This window comes from Clytia hemisphaerica, unplaced genomic scaffold, assembly GCF_902728285.1.
Source record: "Clytia hemisphaerica strain Z4C2 unplaced genomic scaffold, Clytia hemisphaerica genome assembly, whole genome shotgun sequence".
Taxonomy (NCBI): Eukaryota; Metazoa; Cnidaria; class Hydrozoa; order Leptothecata; family Clytiidae; genus Clytia; species Clytia hemisphaerica.
Window position 1 is genome coordinate 222,131 of NW_027103682.1, and position 17,881 is coordinate 240,011.

At 35.7% G+C, this 17,881-nt stretch overlaps 3 protein-coding genes across 3 annotated transcripts in view; all 3 read right to left on the bottom strand.

The window, feature by feature from the left end:
- Window positions 1-1,562, bottom strand: part of LOC136803796 (ATP-dependent DNA/RNA helicase DHX36-like) — a 55,071-nt gene extending 53,509 nt beyond the window's left edge. Inside the window, exon 1 of the mRNA XM_067060521.1 lies at window positions 1,413-1,562. Within this exon, the coding sequence (XP_066916622.1) occupies window positions 1,413-1,425 (13 nt within the window). The 5' untranslated portion in view covers window positions 1,426-1,562. The remainder of the gene's footprint in view (window positions 1-1,412) is intronic.
- A 3,746-nt stretch (window positions 1,563-5,308) lies between these two features.
- LOC136803781 (properdin-like) lies at window positions 5,309-7,808 on the bottom strand. Its single transcript, XM_067060507.1, has 5 exons — window positions 7,762-7,808; window positions 7,453-7,589; window positions 6,759-7,058; window positions 6,351-6,497; window positions 5,309-5,378 (listed from the first exon to the last, which is right to left on the bottom strand). Exons 1-5 carry the CDS (start codon window positions 7,806-7,808, stop codon window positions 5,356-5,358), a joined length of 654 nt encoding a protein of 217 aa, XP_066916608.1. The 3' UTR covers window positions 5,309-5,355.
- Window positions 7,809-11,059: 3,251 nt separating this feature from the next.
- Window positions 11,060-17,881, bottom strand: part of LOC136803797 (solute carrier family 53 member 1-like) — a 28,408-nt gene continuing 21,586 nt past the window's right edge. Inside the window, 6 exon segments of the mRNA XM_067060522.1 lie at window positions 11,060-11,477; window positions 13,308-13,441; window positions 14,138-14,289; window positions 14,619-14,813; window positions 15,528-15,666; window positions 16,464-16,643. Of these exon segments, the coding sequence (XP_066916623.1) occupies window positions 11,162-11,477; window positions 13,308-13,441; window positions 14,138-14,289; window positions 14,619-14,813; window positions 15,528-15,666; window positions 16,464-16,643 (1,116 nt within the window). The 3' untranslated portion in view covers window positions 11,060-11,161.

Sequence of the window (17,881 nt, forward strand, 5' to 3'; positions counted from 1 at the left end):
GGTTCATCCTATATAAGGAAGTTCATTCTGTGATGGCCTCTCTTAGAGTGAGGATGGCTGAACAAAATGTTTTGGTCATATTGATGGAACTGTTTGATGCCGTAGCGACTCCAGAAGTCATGCAACTTTCGTTGACGTCAAACCAAATGTTTCATTTTTCCGTGAACTTTGAACCCTTCGAAATTTTTTTCTATGTATGCTAAAGCGTTCCGGTTTTTACTAAATGAAAGCCCGTGATCTTAGCTTTCCAGCGGTATATAACACTGTGGACACGGGCTAGACGGCAAATTGGTAAAATCCCGAACGTTTTGCAACATTTTGAAAATTGTTTGCCGACGGGAGAAAAAAAATGTGCAACTATCGCTGAACAAATGTTTCTGGAAACGGAGGAAAATGTATTTGAAGGCTGAAACTTTGTATGTTTATCAGAAAAAGGGTGAGGAATTCAAAAATCACATTCGCTAATTTAAGTTCTTTCATTTTCATGTAGTTTTTTTCACTTTTTTGCTTCTTTTGCATGGGAATGTCCCAAAAAAAAGTTTTTATTTCTGCCGAAATGGATTTTCTTTTCATTTGGGGTTTCTCCTTTCAGAAAAACTTATTCTTTATTCATAAGTTTTTGTTCCTCCATTTCCAGAGGCCCCTTGAAAATGGGTCCTACCACCTTTTTTGACTCATTTCAACCTTTTCCAAGCTAATTTTCTTCAAAAACAAAAATAAAACAATGCAATGTCTTCTTTTTTCAAAAAAAGATATATCTTTCATTATTTTGATAAATATACTAAATATTTTACAAATATTTTTATATAATAATATTCTAACACCATCAAAGAATTCTCCCTCCAAATTTCAGGTCTCTAGCTACACTAGAAAAAGAGATATGCAAAATTGAAGAAGCATGACTGGAAAATTTCTTTTTTTTCTTTTTTGACACATTTTTCGAATTTTTCCAAGCTATTTTCCTAACCTTTTTTTTGACATTTTTAGTCAAATTTTTGACACTAAAATTTGAATATCTTTACAACCACATATCCTCTGGAGGCCTATGACCCCTCATTTTCTTTCTTTTTCAAAGCTCTACAAGACAGGATAGGTTTTGAGAAAAAAAATTAAAATTTGAAAAATCTTCTGGAGTTGCTAAATGAGGGCTATGCACGTTTGCCTCCACTGATGCAAGTTACCCGATCTCACGGTACCAGGTATCAGGAAATTTTAATGGCATCTTCTGAAAAGGGTAAGATAGTCCATAGTGGTCAGTGGGAAATCGATCTATAAACTAAGTTGGCTAAAAAAACAAGGACAAGCAAAAATCACAACCTCTGGAGCATATTTCGAAGAGCTCTAAAATGACAACAAGTGGATGCTTATTAGGTATCAAAGAGTACTTCCGAAGATGATATGAATTTTCTTACCTCCTCTATGCATTTTTTCGAATCAGTGTGCTTTCCTCAAAAATATACACTTTAAATTCTTTGGAAAGTGCAGTTGCCTGCTGTTTGATGGTGGTGCGATAAAGCAGGTGGTTTCAACTATATGATACTCTGAATTCAGCTAATAACACTACAATAAGATGTACGAAATAAAGACTTGTATAGCATCATAATACGGATATTTATAACATCACTGTAACTTAATCGTCAGAAATTATCAACAATACTAGTTTTGAAAATAATAGATATTACACACATTTAATGCTACATGTCTACTATTGTAAGTACATGTTGGTTTTTTGCATCATCAAAGGATATCTAAGGGTATCTAATATAATTTTTCTAATATAATTTTTTTATAATAGTTGAACTATCAAGCTGAACCCGACTGGCCAAATAATGATTTCACTTTTGATTTAAATTTTTTCCGCGGATTTTCGGCACGCCATTTCGGAGTTCGCGACCCCATTTTGCAGGCGGAGCAAAAATTGGCCGTGGAGTGCAGGGGGCAGAGACCGATGGAGATTCCTTTGCAAACAAAAGAGAATCACTTTCCCCGCCCCTTTCTAAAAGAACGACTTTGCACTTTCTTGGTCTGTTGTTGGATGGAAAATAGAAAGGAAGACTGTCTTTTTGTATTTGTTCATTAAACTACCATGAAATAGCTTAGCCTGCCAAGTCAAACGCAGTTAGTCATTATGCTTGGTTAGGCCTTTAAACCCACCCCACAGCCTTTAGAACAAGTATCAGCCCCTAAAATTGGCTTTCAATTTACGCGTTTACCCTGCCAAGTCAAACGCAGTGAGTCATTTTGCTTGGTTAGTGCTTTAAACCCACCCCACAGCCTTTAGAACAAGTATCAACCCTTAATTTTGGCTTTCAATTTCGGCGTTTACCCTGCCAAGCCAAACGCGGTGAGTCATTTTGCTTGGTTAGGCCTTTAAACCCCCGGGGGGGGTACTACCCTTGTCGACCGACGGGGGTGCTCCGCTGAGGTTCGAAATATGGACCCTACGTGGCACTCGAAATTTGCGAAAAAAGTGACCCTGAATGGGACTGAAATTCCAAAATTTTCTCAAATTTTCTATTTTTTCCCCAAATTTTCCAAAAAAAGGCACCCTAATGGGACTGATTTTTCTATTTTGGTGTTTTTGCGACCCTACCTGGGACTCGTGGAGGTTAAAAAAGGTACCCTGACCAGCGGAGCATCCCCGTAACCCATCTTGCCCTAGTACCCCCCCCCCCCCCCCGGGTTTAAACCCACCCCACAGCCTTTAGAACAAGTATCAACCCCTAATTTTGGCTTTCAATTTCTGCGTTTACCCTGCCAAGCCAAAGGCGGTGAGTCATTTTGCTTGGTTAGGCCTATAATTCCACCCCACAGCCTTTAGAACAAGTATCAACCCCTAATTTTGGCATTCAATTTCCGCGTTTACCCTGCCAAGCCAAAGGCGGTGAGTCATTTTGCTTGGTTAGGCCTATAAATTCACCCCACAGCCTTTAGAACAAGTATCAACCTCTAATTTTGGCATTCAATTTCCGCGTTTACCCTGCCAAGCGTATTAATGTGCGAAACACATATAATTGTTCTTATATTCCTAAGAGCAGAATGATTACTTGTGGTTGATGTCTCTTTGAAAAAATTATTTAAAGTTTTTATATTAAGGAAGAGGAAGTCTCAGAATCCGTTCGATCCTTTATTCATTTATTTAGTTTTCAAATTATTGGGAACACTGTATGTAACTCAAGTTTAAGCCACTTTTTAATTTAAATGAAAAATTGTAACTTTTATTCCGTTCTATATTTTACAAGGTTAAATATTGACTTGAATGGAGTTGTTTTCGATGAATTTAACAGACTATTTTAGCAATATTATGTTATATTTTAAACTTTAAATTATAAAACATACTGTTTAAGCATGCACGACAACCAGCAATTTTAACTTTTTAATTCTTTTTACTAAATATGAATTTTGTACACTGTACAGGCTACTTAGATATTATCCAGTTTAAACTACATGCCTTTTTGTCATAACGTTTTTTTCTAATCAAGGTTCTATTAAAGGTGGGTGCGTACAGTATTTCGGAATTGCGAAAATCGACCCTTTTTTCTTAGGAATTTCGGAAATCGGGCAAAATTCCTCCGGTATTTCGGAATTCTGAAATTGTTTCGGTATCGGAAATCCATGAAATTTTGTTTCGAAATTTCGGTATCATAAAGTTTTTATCCCCCTTTTTCGGAATTCATACATCAAAAATCAAATTTGATAAAAAATTAGTCAAAACGAGGAAAAATACCCAAAAATTCGGTATCGGAATTGCAAGTTTTTTTTTGCGGAATTTCGGAAATTGTGGCAAAATTATTCGGTATTTCGGAAATTGCAAACCCCGTACCCCCCCCCCCTTAAAAATTTCCCAACCTTTTTAGTTCAACCCTTTTCCGAAGTGAAGATGTGATTATTTGAATTTTTTGAATGATTGTTACACGTTTTTTACGTTGATTTTCTATTCACGTTAAAACTTGTAATTTTTATTTAGCCCTGGTTTGTATATGAGGCCCCCAGCAGACCCTCAATTCACACAATCACGCAATTTTTTTTCGAAATTCACGCATTCACACAAATTTTCCTCGAGTTTAACGCAATAACCCGATTTTTCAGAAAATCAAGTCAAAGTGGATTTTCACGTTCACGCAAGTTTTTTAAATTCCCGCATTCACGCATTTTTTTTCAATTTTCACGCATTCACGCAACCGAAAATGCCCATTCACGCATTCACGCAAACCGCTGGGGGGGCCGTTTATGTTTGTTTGTGTATCACTACTTTTGTTTTCGGAATGTTTTTTAAGATGACTTTGAAATACAGCTTACTCCACATGTATTCCGTCTTTTGTTTATATCGATCAGGCCTGTTTCATACTCGATTCTACTTTGTTTTTTAATTAAAGAACTATCTTTTGGGCGCGCAACAAAAAAACTCTCAATTTCAAGTAAATTTTCTCGTGTTATCTAAACACCTTTTTGACCACAAATAGGCCCATAACTTTTGATCTAGAGAAGTTGGGACTTTGGTGTAATACACTTTTTTGCTCAGTTTGAAGAGCTCTATCATGTGATATAGGTTTTTTTTTAATTTGAAGACCCCCCAAAAATCATGAATTTCCAGGCCTTGCAATTTTGCCTGGAAACGCAAAAAATCGCCAATTACTCGTTACTTGCACGATAATATCGTGGAAACTTTTTGATTTTGGAATCTACATATACTAATTCGTGAGTTTCCACCAAAAAAAGTTAGTTCTAAGATGTGTGTCACAAAATTTGTTTTCTAGCCACTTTTTTCGATCTCAGCAGCGGGACTAACTTACTTGAGGTAATTTTGTTTCCATTGGAAAGAAAAAAAGACAAAGTTAAATCTTGATAGGTCATTTATTAGTTCAATCAGGCCATGGTTCAATAGATCAAAAGTTATGATCGAAAGAAAAAACAGTTCCTTTCGGAAAACTCTTGAAAACGTTGAAAATCGACTTATCAAGTTAAACAGACTCGTGTAACTTATAGCATGTCTAAAACGGACATAGGTTGGCCGCAGAAAATTGGGGGTCTTAAGCATGGTCATTTATACGTCAAAAGACCCCCATTCAAAATAAGAAAAGACCCCCATTCAAAAGAAGAAAAGGCCCCCATTCAAAAGAAGTGTTTTGACATATACACAAATCTTTTCTACTTTTTCTACTGTAGTCATGTTTTAAAACGGTATTTTTTTCGGGGCATCTTGTAGAAATCTAATCGTGATCAAAAACAATAGAAAAAGTACAGAATGTGCAAAAAGTATAGATTTTTAAATGAAAATAAATTTAAATGAAGTTTTCAGTATATTAATCACGATGATTGATTTTAAAAAGCTTTTGTTCTTCAGATCTTGGTTTGTCAACGGTCTGGTATGTTTGGATCTAAATAAAATCAAGAGAAACATTAGATCTATTCATAAATTACGTCACGAACATCACTTGCCTCGTTTGGAAAATATTGCCATGGTGATTATCTCCCAGCAGATTTTAATAAAACTACTTTCTATTCATAAAATAATCCTTTAATCTCTCAAGGGACATAATCACCATGGCAATTATTTGAATACGAGGCAACACTGTAGAGCACTTGTTGACTTGTAAGAAGAGAAGTCATCTTTGGAATCCAACCGATTGTTATTCGAGGTTCCTACTATTTTGGAGATTAAATTGATAAAGATTCAAGAGTTCTCAAGAAAATCTCGACTGAGATTGATATAGAGACATAAAGAACTAACTTGCAGCCCCTAATGTTTAATGGCTGAAAGAAGGTCTCAAGTAAAGTACAAAAGTTGTCTGAGGATTGGACTAGCATGAAATTGTAATTGAAACTTATTTAAGCCATTTCAAACTCGCGACATTCTTGGTTTGTCTCTAAAATCCTCTAACATAAAGAATTTATTATTAGTAGGGGGCTAGCCTGGGAATCCAAGCTCATAATCTTAGAAAAAACAAAAAATAACTCACATCACAAAGTTCTAAAACATTTTCCCTTGGAGTTTTGCCTATGGCGTCACTATTTTGGTCACAAAAAAATTTCCCGGGCCTATAAAAGTTGCCACGGGACCGGAGACTTGCCCCCCTACCATATATGAAGTAATTATGCGAATCAAGGATGGAGTACACAGGTTGACACCGTTTAAGATGACAAAGTAGCGAGTTTATGTATGTGTGTTTTTCAGCGACGGAGACGGTAAGGTTTTAATATGAGTAGATCCTGACCAGCTGAGGACGACAGTAAATCAGCACTTTTACCGTCCTCGATTTTGCGGGGCGGAATTGCGGGTTTTTCCAAATCACTTCAGTCACTCTACCGTCCTCAAAAGTGCAAATACATAAACTCAGTAGTGAACTCACCAGTGCAGGAGCCTTGGCGGATTTGTCCTTGGTAGCCACAAGCATATTGCCTATATTCGCAAACTGAACCAAAATGTAGTCGCCCATTCGAAAGAATACCACAAATGCGTTTCGGAGTTTTGTGCTCAGGTAAGCAGTCACATGGACCTAAAATATTTAGATTGGAAAAGAAATAAACTTTAAATTGGCTGAGTTTGCAACCATTAGCAAATAGCAAGACACCAAGGAGATGATCAACCTCTGTGAGAGCAGATCTTCTGCCTAATCATAAGCGCTCAAATGGTGGATTTTAGTAAAACCATTAGCGCTTACCTAACCATTTGAGGTTTCATTTGTTGATGCAATTGTTGATGTTTTTAAAAAGCAATACGTAACTTTGAAACAGAAAAAAGAAAATATCACACTTACATAGGACAGGGCTGCAATTCTTGGTTTCGATAGAGGCTCCATTACACCCAATGGTACTTGTATTACTTCCCATATGGACACATCTTCGATATCGGTTTCTCGTCACAGCCAGCATCCCACATGTGGCTGAACATTCGCCCCATGGTCCCCATGAAGTCCAGACGGGACATCCTTTGATCAGTGGACAGTCCACTGTTTCCGTTTTGTGACCATTGCAACCGGTTGTTTGGGTGTTTGTTCCATCAATCACGCATGTGCGATGTCTTTGACGATTGATGGGTTGTCCGTTGTTACAAGTTGCTGGAAAAAAGTTAATGAAATATTTAGAATGTCTCTGTGGATATTGGTCTAGAACAAAGCCTAGAATATGGTTCGCTAAGCTATATATTCTGCAGTTGCGTTACATGGATAAGAAATGTGTAAAAATTGTAAAAATTATTTCACAGCCGTTAATGACAATGCAGTAGACCCTCCCTATTTCGAACTTCTAATATTCAGATCTTTCTAGAATTACACCCCCTTCTCGCAAACCCGATGGGACCCCCTCTCCTTGGAAAATTATACTCTAATTCTTGTCCCCGCTGGAAAAAACAGATAGGCAAATCTGCGCACTGCAAATATTGTCCCATTTTTTCCATCCCCACTAAATTTTTTGACTTGAGAGTAATGGCATGAATCAAGTTTATCTTCCAACCTGAACAAATACCCCATTCGCTCCATTCGCTCCACACTGCGCATCCTTGTTTTCCACATTTTCGATGCTCGTTAGGGTTTCCAGGGCAACTATTAGCAGACGTTGCTACACCTTTGAAAAGACAGTTTCGTGATCGACTTTGGATTGAATCACGACCGCACGTTTTTGAGCACGATCCCCATTTTCCCCATAAACCCCAAGATGGACATGCTGGAACTTTGCAATCTTTAGATTCAAAACTTTCTCCTTTACAATTATCGCTTGGATATTTCGTGTATTTCAAAACACAAATACGTTTTCTGAATCTACTCGATCGGTCCCCACACGATGCTGAACAGCTTGACCATGAAGACCATTTTGTCCAGACGGGGGTACAATCATTGCATTCTTTGACTTCAATGCTTTTACCAGTGCATCCACGAGCAACTTTATCCGACCCTAAAATCATCAGAATAATTAAAATACAGTTAATGTATATCGATGTATCAACTTTTTGATTTCAGTTTGTAGTTTCCAATTGTCCTGAGTTTCCAAATACCATGAACGAATAAACGACTGGACATCTATCTTTTATTGTCTCTTTGAAGCGAGCTTCGTTGCCGTTGGTATGAAAAATCCGACAATAATTCCGTCATAATTTTATTTCTTTGAATTATCTAGGTAAAAAGATTGATAGAGCTTGAACATTACTCCTAATGCACAAAAAAATTATTTTCGAATTTTTTTACAAGTTTGTAATTCATTTTATCAATTTTTTCAACTCTGAAATGCAGAATTTCAACTGCGTGTATACTTTTAAATCCCTTTTGTCACTCCAATAATTTTTTTTATGACTTGAAAAAAATAGCTTGCCAAAGTTGAGAGCCTGTGTCATAAGAATATCGAAATTAGAATGTGACACTCTCTAAAATTATTAGACACTTTTAAGTCAAAATTTTGAAATATTAGTCGGAGTTTTGACAAGCTGCTGACGATGATTTTGCCTCTGTTATCTTTGTTATGATATAGATAAAAGACTTGAGAGGAGTAGGACAACAGAGACTTTTGTCGAAGTTTTGACATTGTTAACAAGGTATTCCCAAGTGGTATATCATCAAAATCTATTGTTTCATTTTATGCTTTTAACGAGGCGGCAACGAAGCTAGCCGTGTTATCTTCAAAAAGACAAAGGAGATGGACGTCCAGTCGTTTATATGTTCATGGTTACAGTAACCATTGTCACCGACACCCCTCTTAAAAACCTGGGCTAAATTTACAGCGGAATTCCGTTAAAGGCCTGCTCTGTACAAACCTTTGAGTTTGCAAATTCTTTTTCTGTTTGTATTACAAGACGCCCATTCAGACCAATCACCCCATTCAATACAGATGGGATCGAAACATCTTGCTCGTTGTGTGACGTCTACGCACGTTCTAGTCCTGCTTTTTGTATCTTTACCATCACATTTCTTTGTACATGTGCTCCACTCGGACCAATCTTCACAATCCTCGGCTGCGTTTACTACGATCAAGAAATACTTATCAACACTTAAAGGTTTTGCTTTTAAATAAGAGTGATACCGTTTGCATACTCATCAATTTTAATTCACAAGCTTTTTCACATTGGATTGACACGGATGTGGAGCAAGATTGGTCAGAAAACGGAAAAGAAAAACATTTTTTGCATATATCAGCATAATATAACGATAGGCAGACACTGTCCTGATATGAAATATGTGCCTGATATGAAACGGGGACACCACTTATGTAAAAATGAAACCTGACTGGGCTAGAGTTTACCAGGAGAGAAGAAATCAATTCATGATATTCATGACGTAATGTCTTCTACGGAAAGACCCCGGTTTTTGCCAGTAGTGGCAAATTTTATAAAACTAGTTTAAAATGAATTATCATGAATTGTATGAAGTTTTTGCATTGATTTTCTTACAAAGTACAGACATTTATGGTAAACTGGACAAATTTTTGCGATTTTTTATGCCTTTAAAGGTGATAGATGAATTGAATCAGATTTAAATGATTGAGAAAATAAAGCTTCAGAATCTATTGTCAAACTAGTCAGACAGTATAGTATATTAAGGTAAACTATTAAGGGGGGGTCCTGCCATTTCAAATTTATTATCTCAGAGAAAAAGACAAGATTTGCCCTTACCTAAACGTTTTTACTATCCATTTTTATCATACCTGAACATGGTTTAAAAAAACAAGGAACGGAATATTCTACTTAGTTAAAGTTTTCTTACCTGTCTTGTACACGACCAGAATATTGATCAAGAAAAAAGTTGAAAACTTCTTCATTTTTAAACCTTCTGAAATGTGAGCTCTAAGTACCTATACTCGAGGTTAAAAAGATCTTTCGAAATGATTATCGAACCTGAGTCAATTGTACCACGTCAACTAGTGAATTGGTTTAAAGAGGATCTGGGTACAAGTTTAATGAAGTTTTCAGAAATGCCTTCCGCTTTCACGTGTTTGCTGTATTTTTCTTCCACCCCTCTTCATTTATTGATTTTAAAGAAAGATTGAGTAAATATTATTGTTTGCACAAAAACAGTCTTTGTAGACAGTGTGTCTCAAAAAAGTGGACAATCTTTATATAAAGTAAAATCCTCAAAATTCATTAAAATCTACCCTGGGAAAAAGATTGTTCAATCAATAGATATCCAATTCCCAAGATGAATGAATATGTTTTCGGGATCAAAATATTAAGTATACATGTCATAAACTTCGGCATAAGTTAAATGGATTTTACCTTATGTAAAAGTTTGTCCGCTTTTTTTGAAACACACTGTATCGAGACTTCAAACGAGCTGTAATAGGTGGCCTACCTTCAGCATCCGTAGCAAAACAGTATACTTCAGCAAGCCTTTTACTCAACACACAAAAATAATATGGCCATTCAAAGTTTGATATCATGTGAAAACTGATGTGATTGACCTACTATATTCAGAAGAAATTTAAAAAAGCAAGGAACGAAGTTTATTACAATGGCTATTAAAGTGGTGGCTGTTTTCTTTATGCTATTTACCTTTGGCAGTCTCAACCACCATATATGTTCATTAGGACCAGTACAATTGAAACAAAGGGGATATAGTGTTGACCAACGACTGATAGATCTTTTTCATGCCAGTATTGTTGAATTTCATCCATGATCAATCCATTTCTCTATTTCTTTACGAAAAGGAAATTGAAGAAGTTTCGAGTACAAATTTTCAAAAAGGATAAGGTCAAGATAAAGCTATCGTCATTATTTTTTTAAATCTTTTTCATTTGTACAAAAAAATCTACATGAACAATTTGTATAATAGATATAATTATAAAGTTGTTTTAAAATGTTTCGATTAAAATATTTCTAAAATATATGTATCAACTGGTTTAAAAAATTCCTAAATCTCTCATTCTCAAATGAACAAAATGTCGAGTCAAAAACGACTTTCCCTGCTCCTCTCGGAATAACAGTAGTTTTTGTCTGCTCATTTTTAAGAGTGTGCCTCCCGTCTATTAGACCCATATGGATCAACATAGAAAATCGGCATTCCGAACCAGCTAAATAATCTAAGGTGACGGACAGGGATGTGACGGAAAACCCGGTGTTTTGTTAAGCTTTGAAATCAAAAAGTAGAGATATTAGGGCTTTCTAAAATACAGCCACCCTATTTCACCCCTCCCTATAACAGCGGTCTAAAAAATTCTCCACAACATTTAAACAATCTTTTCAAATGATTTTCAAAACTGACGACAATTTTCTTGATCCACTTCTCCTACTAGTCAGTCGAGAAGCAGCTGACATCACACTTCCGCCCATCACTACCGATGGGGGCGCTGGAGGGGCGGAATCAAGTAAATATTTCACCGCCTTGTTTCGAGGGATGGGACCTTCTTCCAGATCCATGATTTGTTCAAGGGTCAGTGTATCTTTGATTTCATCTTTACTGACCATGGGTTTGATGGAAATATCACGCACAGCACGGAACTCTCCAACATTATTCAAATGTTCGTTTTCCAACCGAAAATAGTTCCATATGAAACGCCTAAAAATTGTTTGGAAATATAAAATATGTAAATTGTATTGCAAGGTGACTTAAATTCACGTCAAATTGGGAAGGGGGCGAGACCTAGACCTGATTCGAAAGTGTCAGAGCCATAAGTGAACCATACTCGAGTCAATTCTGTAGTAATTGATCGCAATGTTTTATTTTATTTTCACCTATTGTTAAAAAACAGGGAAAAATCTTCGCAGGTTAAAGGCTAATTGCGTCATTGTCATTGCTGAAGTCCAGTATAAGGAAAAATGGTCGGATTTTACTGTATCTTGCCATAAGAACATTTTCCCGCTGCTTTTCCTATCAACCCTTACCTTTAAGGGGCCTCACCTAATGTTAGCCATTAGATTGTCCCAATAAGCTAGGTAGACGGACGGACGCGAGGGGAACTACGGTTACACGATTACTGGAAACATGGTTTGGTTTTTACCTGAAGAAAATGACAAAAATTCCTTTCTCGTGTAAACAGTAGCGTAGACAAGGGGGGGGGGCGCAAAAATTTGTGCATGAGAGAAAATTTTTATGACACAGTAATTATCTTTTTCTGTTATGGATATATATTTTGTGCCCCTCATGTCTACGCTACTGTGTAAGCTTTAGCATGATTTGAAACTCGAACCTCTATAACTCGAATGTTTCATTAACTCAAACAAGTGTGTTCTCGTCCCTTCAGTTAGCAATGACTCGTAAACCTTACTCCATAACTCGAAATTTCCTTAACCCTATTCAACCTAGGCTTTTAGGGGCGGTTCAGAACTAGGGGGGGGGCTTTTCCTGTACCACCCCTAACTTTTGATCTAGTGGGTCTTTTTGAATGAAATTTGGCACACAAAATCCTTGTCATGTAAGTTAACTTTTGACAGAAAATGTTTTTGATGACGTCACTCATCATGCCCAAAGTGAGCAAAAACCGAAAATTTCCTTTGTTCTTATAAATAGCTATTGTATTCTAACAAAGGCTTTAGAAAAAAGTTGCCCAAGTTTAAAATGCTTATTTTATCCTAAATATTCAATACAACGATAAATATAACGATATATTTGACATTAAAAATAAATTTGTATTGAAAAAGTGTCAATTTTTGTGACACCTTACTGTCAGAAATGTCATCATGCTCAAGGTGTGAAAAGTTTTATAGTAGGGGGAATTTTGTTCGATTTTTTGTAATCGCTCGATTGTTTTGTTAGAAGCACTTGTTATACATTTTTGGAAAGCTAAGGGGTAGGGGAATCGAAATTACGATGTTTCCAATTTTTTTTCGGACACTTTGGTGTGATTTTCGGACAAATATGACGGTCTCAGGCAAAAATCATAGGGTTAAAAATTAATGAAAATTTTAGCTCGAGAAAACGGAGACCTGTTGTATATTTTTTAAAAGCTCTCAAAAAATTAAGATTAGAGATATATTGCAAGTATAGGTGATTTCTGTACCTAACTCGAGATATAAACCCTTGAAAACCGTGTTTTTCAGCCAGAAACAGCTATTTTGTCCAGTTTTTGCGCTTTTTGAAAATCACACCAAAATGTCCGAAAAAAAATTGTAACATCGTAATTTCGATTCCCTTGTCCCTTAGCTTTCCAAAAATGTATAACAAGTGCTTTGACCAAAACATTCGAGCGATTTTACAAAATGCTCTCTACTATTAGGTGTAAAAATTTTTTTATTTTAAAGGTAAATAAAAGTTAGGTATTTACAGAAAATTTCACAGCAAAAGTTCTATTATTTCAGGAGCTATCACCAATAGTTTGACCTCCGAACAGAAAAAGCCCCTCTGTAAAAAATACTCCACTGTATACGCTGAATCATATGGTGATCTTACCTTACAACTTCACAGATCGCGATGAAAAAGGTGAAAAACTCATGATGAACCCAGCCATAGTTACCAATGGATAAGGTCAAAGTCCACATCAGACGAAAAATCAAATCAGCAAGTATCGCCAAGTAATAGTAGATCTGAAACAAATAAATGAATAAAGTCCAATCAATAACTTTATTAGTTAGAGTAGCACAGGAGTCTAAGTTGTTTGCGCCTCACAAAAAATTTGACTAATTCTCCTTTAGTTGGTTCGATTAACTGTATGGAGGATTAAGATAGCTATAGAACACCCCTGTGACACAGACCCACTGGGACCCTATAGCCACACTTGAAAATTCGTCCCTGGTAGGAAAATACCCTGGAATGTCAGCCCCACTAGGAAAGTGACTTTGATTTCATCCGCATTCGAAATTCAATGTTTAAAAATTGTACTCCAAAACCATCCCCACCAGATTTTTTAATCTTGGATCAATAGAATTTATATAGGAATTTTTATCCCCACTGAGGAAAAAAGTTCCAGTGTGGCTGTGAGACAGGGGTGTTATAGATGTAGATAAAACTATGCCTGGTTAAAAAAAAAACGACTTTCTAATTCAAATGAAAAATGTCGAGCTTCTTGGTCTTTATTATGAAACCACTCTTAATTGCTGATTATAATTCCTACTTGATGTTTAGGTAGTTTTCAGAAATAAACAAACAAATTTCAAACGAGGATAATAATTAATGATGATTGATGATTAATGATTAAAATAAGTTCTAGATCGAGCTTTATAAGCACAAATACTGCATTATTTAAGATGTTCGACTTGAAACTATAATAGCAAAACAGTTACCCTGTATTCATAAACGATTTGTTCTCTTAGAAAGGTATTTTCTCCAGCCTCTGGTGAAAACAGACCCCAATCCATCTTGAGGTCCCAGAATAAGGTGTAACACGTCCCTACGATCAACGAAATCACCCAAACAGTAAATAAACCATCCGATTCTGAAAAAAAAGAAAAACTAATTAATTAATCCTGGCTTTACACATCAATTGAATAGTAGCAGGGGGGTCCATTATCGCCCTTGGGTTAACGCACTCTCTGATGCCTATAGTAAGACTATAGAAGCAACGCCTATTTTAAGGGCCGTTTTGCCTATGTTTTTGAATTGAAAACAAAGCTTTTGCGCCCCTTGATAAAATCGACCCGTATCAAACTATACAAAATAGATTTTGCTCTTAGCAAGAGTTATAACATAAATTTCAGTTCAGAATCACATAGGAATAAAGAAATTCATGGTTCCAACCCCGAAATAGGTAAAATAAAAACATACCTGGGTAAACGGAATAGATGGTGGATATCAAAGTAATAGTCATGGACGTCGAATATTTGCCGGCGTTGACGAGATGAGGAAATCCTTTACGTGTGTCGTAATAACGACGTAAGCATTGCGCAAAACGGAACCAGGCGGGGAGAAAAGCCACAAAAGGTCGGACAATATTACGCGGGTCACGGCACATCTCGTTACCTGAAGAATGAAAATTAACAGTAATTGAATGAAAGTGAATGAATTTATGTGTTTTTAGGTCAAAAACTTATTATAGAATGAGTTTAAAAGAACATTCTTGATTATGATATAGAAAAGAGTCGTGCCTATATGATGGCAAAGCAAAAAAAAACAAAGAATTTCTCAAAATTTATGCTTGTGTGGCATCGAAACGGCAGAAATTATTTTTTTCTTCTTTAAAATTTTGTATGAGAAAATAGTAGAAGCTATAAAATGCATTAAAGCCATTCATGACAGAATAGTTGAGAGATGAAGTGGTTCATTTTAACTTCGATGTTGGTGCAAAAAGTTGAGACTTCCTGTCTGTAGATGAACTATCACTAACGATAATAGCCAATGATCCAAGGCGTCAACACCACAAACTAATTTCGAATCCCCGCTCCTACAGAGGTTCCGCCCAGTTCATGGTTAACGACGTCATTGTCTGGCAGCGAACCCCGTGAAAAACCAGTGGTCAAAGTAATGTTGGTTATCTTAGACGGGAAATGGATTCAATACGATACATAAGAGCCAAGGGTTTGATTATTTTGCTGAATTTAGCTAAATTCTAAGGCAGAAAGCACTCTTTTTATACTCCATTCAAACGGACATCCGTGTAAGACGGAAAAACTGTGAAAACTGTTTTAAAAACAAATCCTAGATTATTGGGCTATCCACGTTCGGTTAAATACTGACCTTCATTATACCAATCATAACAATAGAAACAAAAGAAATATTGGAAATCACGTAGTGCCACCACCAAACTGTTCAGTTGATCTGCCAGCCAGAAATCAGCGAAGCGTACAGCACAAAACGGAGCGCGCAATATACGAAGCTGTAAAGAAAACAAAAACAACAAAGTAACTGTTTCAGTGTTGTAACAACTTTTGGTAACACGGGACAGAAATTCCAAAGTAAGACAACAAATTTCAATAAATTCGGCTTAAAACTGGGACGGAAAAGTCCTAAGGGATTTGGGCCTTCAATTTTCCCATTGGAATGTTTGACAGACACAGGAAATGAATATGTAATTTGCTTCAAATAGAATACATTATTGAACTAGTGATTGTTAATGATATACTTAACTTAATAAAATACACGCTTTTTTTATATAGGAATAATGTACTTTGGATGAGGGTGAAGTATTCTTAGGAAATTGCCAAAATTGAGGGTGAAATATTCTTAACGTATTCTTACTTTTTTAGACTTGACTTTTTTTACAAACATGAGAAATGATCAATTTGAGAGTTTTTGACTTTTGAATGAACATTTGGAGCTAAAATTACATTTCTGACTCAAAGTTAATTCAAGTCCATTAAAGGAAGCAAATACAAAATGACTGTATTCTTATCAAATTCTGTGAAACCCACCCTAGAGGGTTTTCTTAGGGAATTCTTACGATTTGGCCAATTTTCACCCTGATGTTCTTATAGAAGATATTCTTATAAAAACAAAAGCGTGTACACTTTTAAATGAAATGAATTCGCCGGGTGAAGATTGTTATTAGCATTTATCTGAAAGCAAGAAAAGTGGTGCTTGTGGCGTTTTGGCGAAAAATTAGTAGGGGGGGGGCATATCACCAGACCCAAAAAAACCGGGGCATATAAAGTCAATTTTTTGGATTTTACTTACTAAAATTCTGAGCAGCCATCTTCGAGCACGATAATGAAATGTCTTGGTCGGATTCAGGAAAAAGATGAGATAAAAGACACCGCAGGCTAATGGGTTGGAGAATACAGGGATGTTGAAATCATTGCTGAACAGAAACGCGATGCAGCTTATACACCACACAACTCCCAAGAAAGATGAAAGCTGAAAAATAAAAATGATTGATGAATATGGAACATGAGAACTTGTAATAAAAAAGGTAACACGCATTTACATTACTTTTAAATTGTCACCTCGTTTTCAAAATATTAATAATTGAATATAGTATATAGTATACTGTAGCCCACGAGTACCATTATTTATATAATATTAAACAAACTGTTTCGGAGGTCAATACGGGAAAAATTGACCGCAGCCAGAGTACAGACTGAGCTTGTGAGTCTTCTTTATGGGAAAATATAGACTGCTCTTAGAGAACCAATTAGAGTTACGAATTAGAGTTACCCATTTCACCTGTATTTGGACCGACACGTCACAACCAGTTAATAAAAAATAAATGATACAGAGTGGGGTGCGCTAAAAACAATTTTCTCTCTTTGAACTTAATTTCTCGAACCCAATTACATAGCTTGAACTTCGTGAAAATACATCAAGGACTAGACTGGAGTCGTTTCTAATGCGTGTAATACTAATAATACCAATACTAATAATAATAATAATACGGGATTTAGTTTGTATAAACGACTGGAAGAATCCGGTGTTCCAGCCTTATAGATACAGGGGCTAGCTACGCAGAAACTTGCGTAGCGAGAAGACAATTTATCAAGCAACAACAAACTCTCAAAACGAAATCAACTCAAATGAAAAACTTTCAATACACAAATCCACACATATTTTTTTTCTCAAGAATTATTTTGAGCAGGAAAAAATTATAATTGCAATATTATGACGTGCCGTATGTTGCAAAAATCATTTTTCCGTTTGCTGGTAAAAACATGGATTTTATTACAAAAATACACTTTTTAGCATTGTAAGAGTTCATTTTTTAGCACTCAAAAAGTTAACATCTTAGCATTGTAAAAGTGAACTTTTTAGCATTGTAAAAAGTTCATTTTTTAGTATTCAAAAAGTTAAATTTTTAGCATTCAAAAAGTTTACTTTTTAGCATTCAAAAAGTTCACTTTTTAGCATTCAAAAAGTTTACTTTTTAGCATTCAAAAAGTTCACTTTTTAGCATTAAAAAAATTCACTTTTTAGCATTGTAAAAGTTCACTTTTTAGCATTCATAAATATCACTTTTTAGTATTCAAAAATGTCACTTTTTAGTATTTAAAAATGTCACTTTTTAGCATCGAAAAATCTCGCTTTTTAGCATTCAAAAAGTCACGTTTTAGCATTGAAAATTTTCACTTTTTAGCAATCTAAAAATGTCACTTTTAGCT

Coding starts and splice junctions, on each gene's coding strand:
- LOC136803781 (XM_067060507.1), bottom strand. CDS start 7,808: ATGGTCTTCATGGTCAAGCTGTTCAGCATCGTGTGGGGACCGATCGA. Junction 7,590..7,761: donor ATCGTGTGGGGACCGATCGA/GTAGATTCAGAA, acceptor TTCAATCCAAAG/TCGATCACGAAACTGTCTTT. Junction 6,498..6,758: donor GAATTGCAGCCCTGTCCTAT/GTAAGTGTGATA, acceptor TAAATATTTTAG/GTCCATGTGACTGCTTACCT.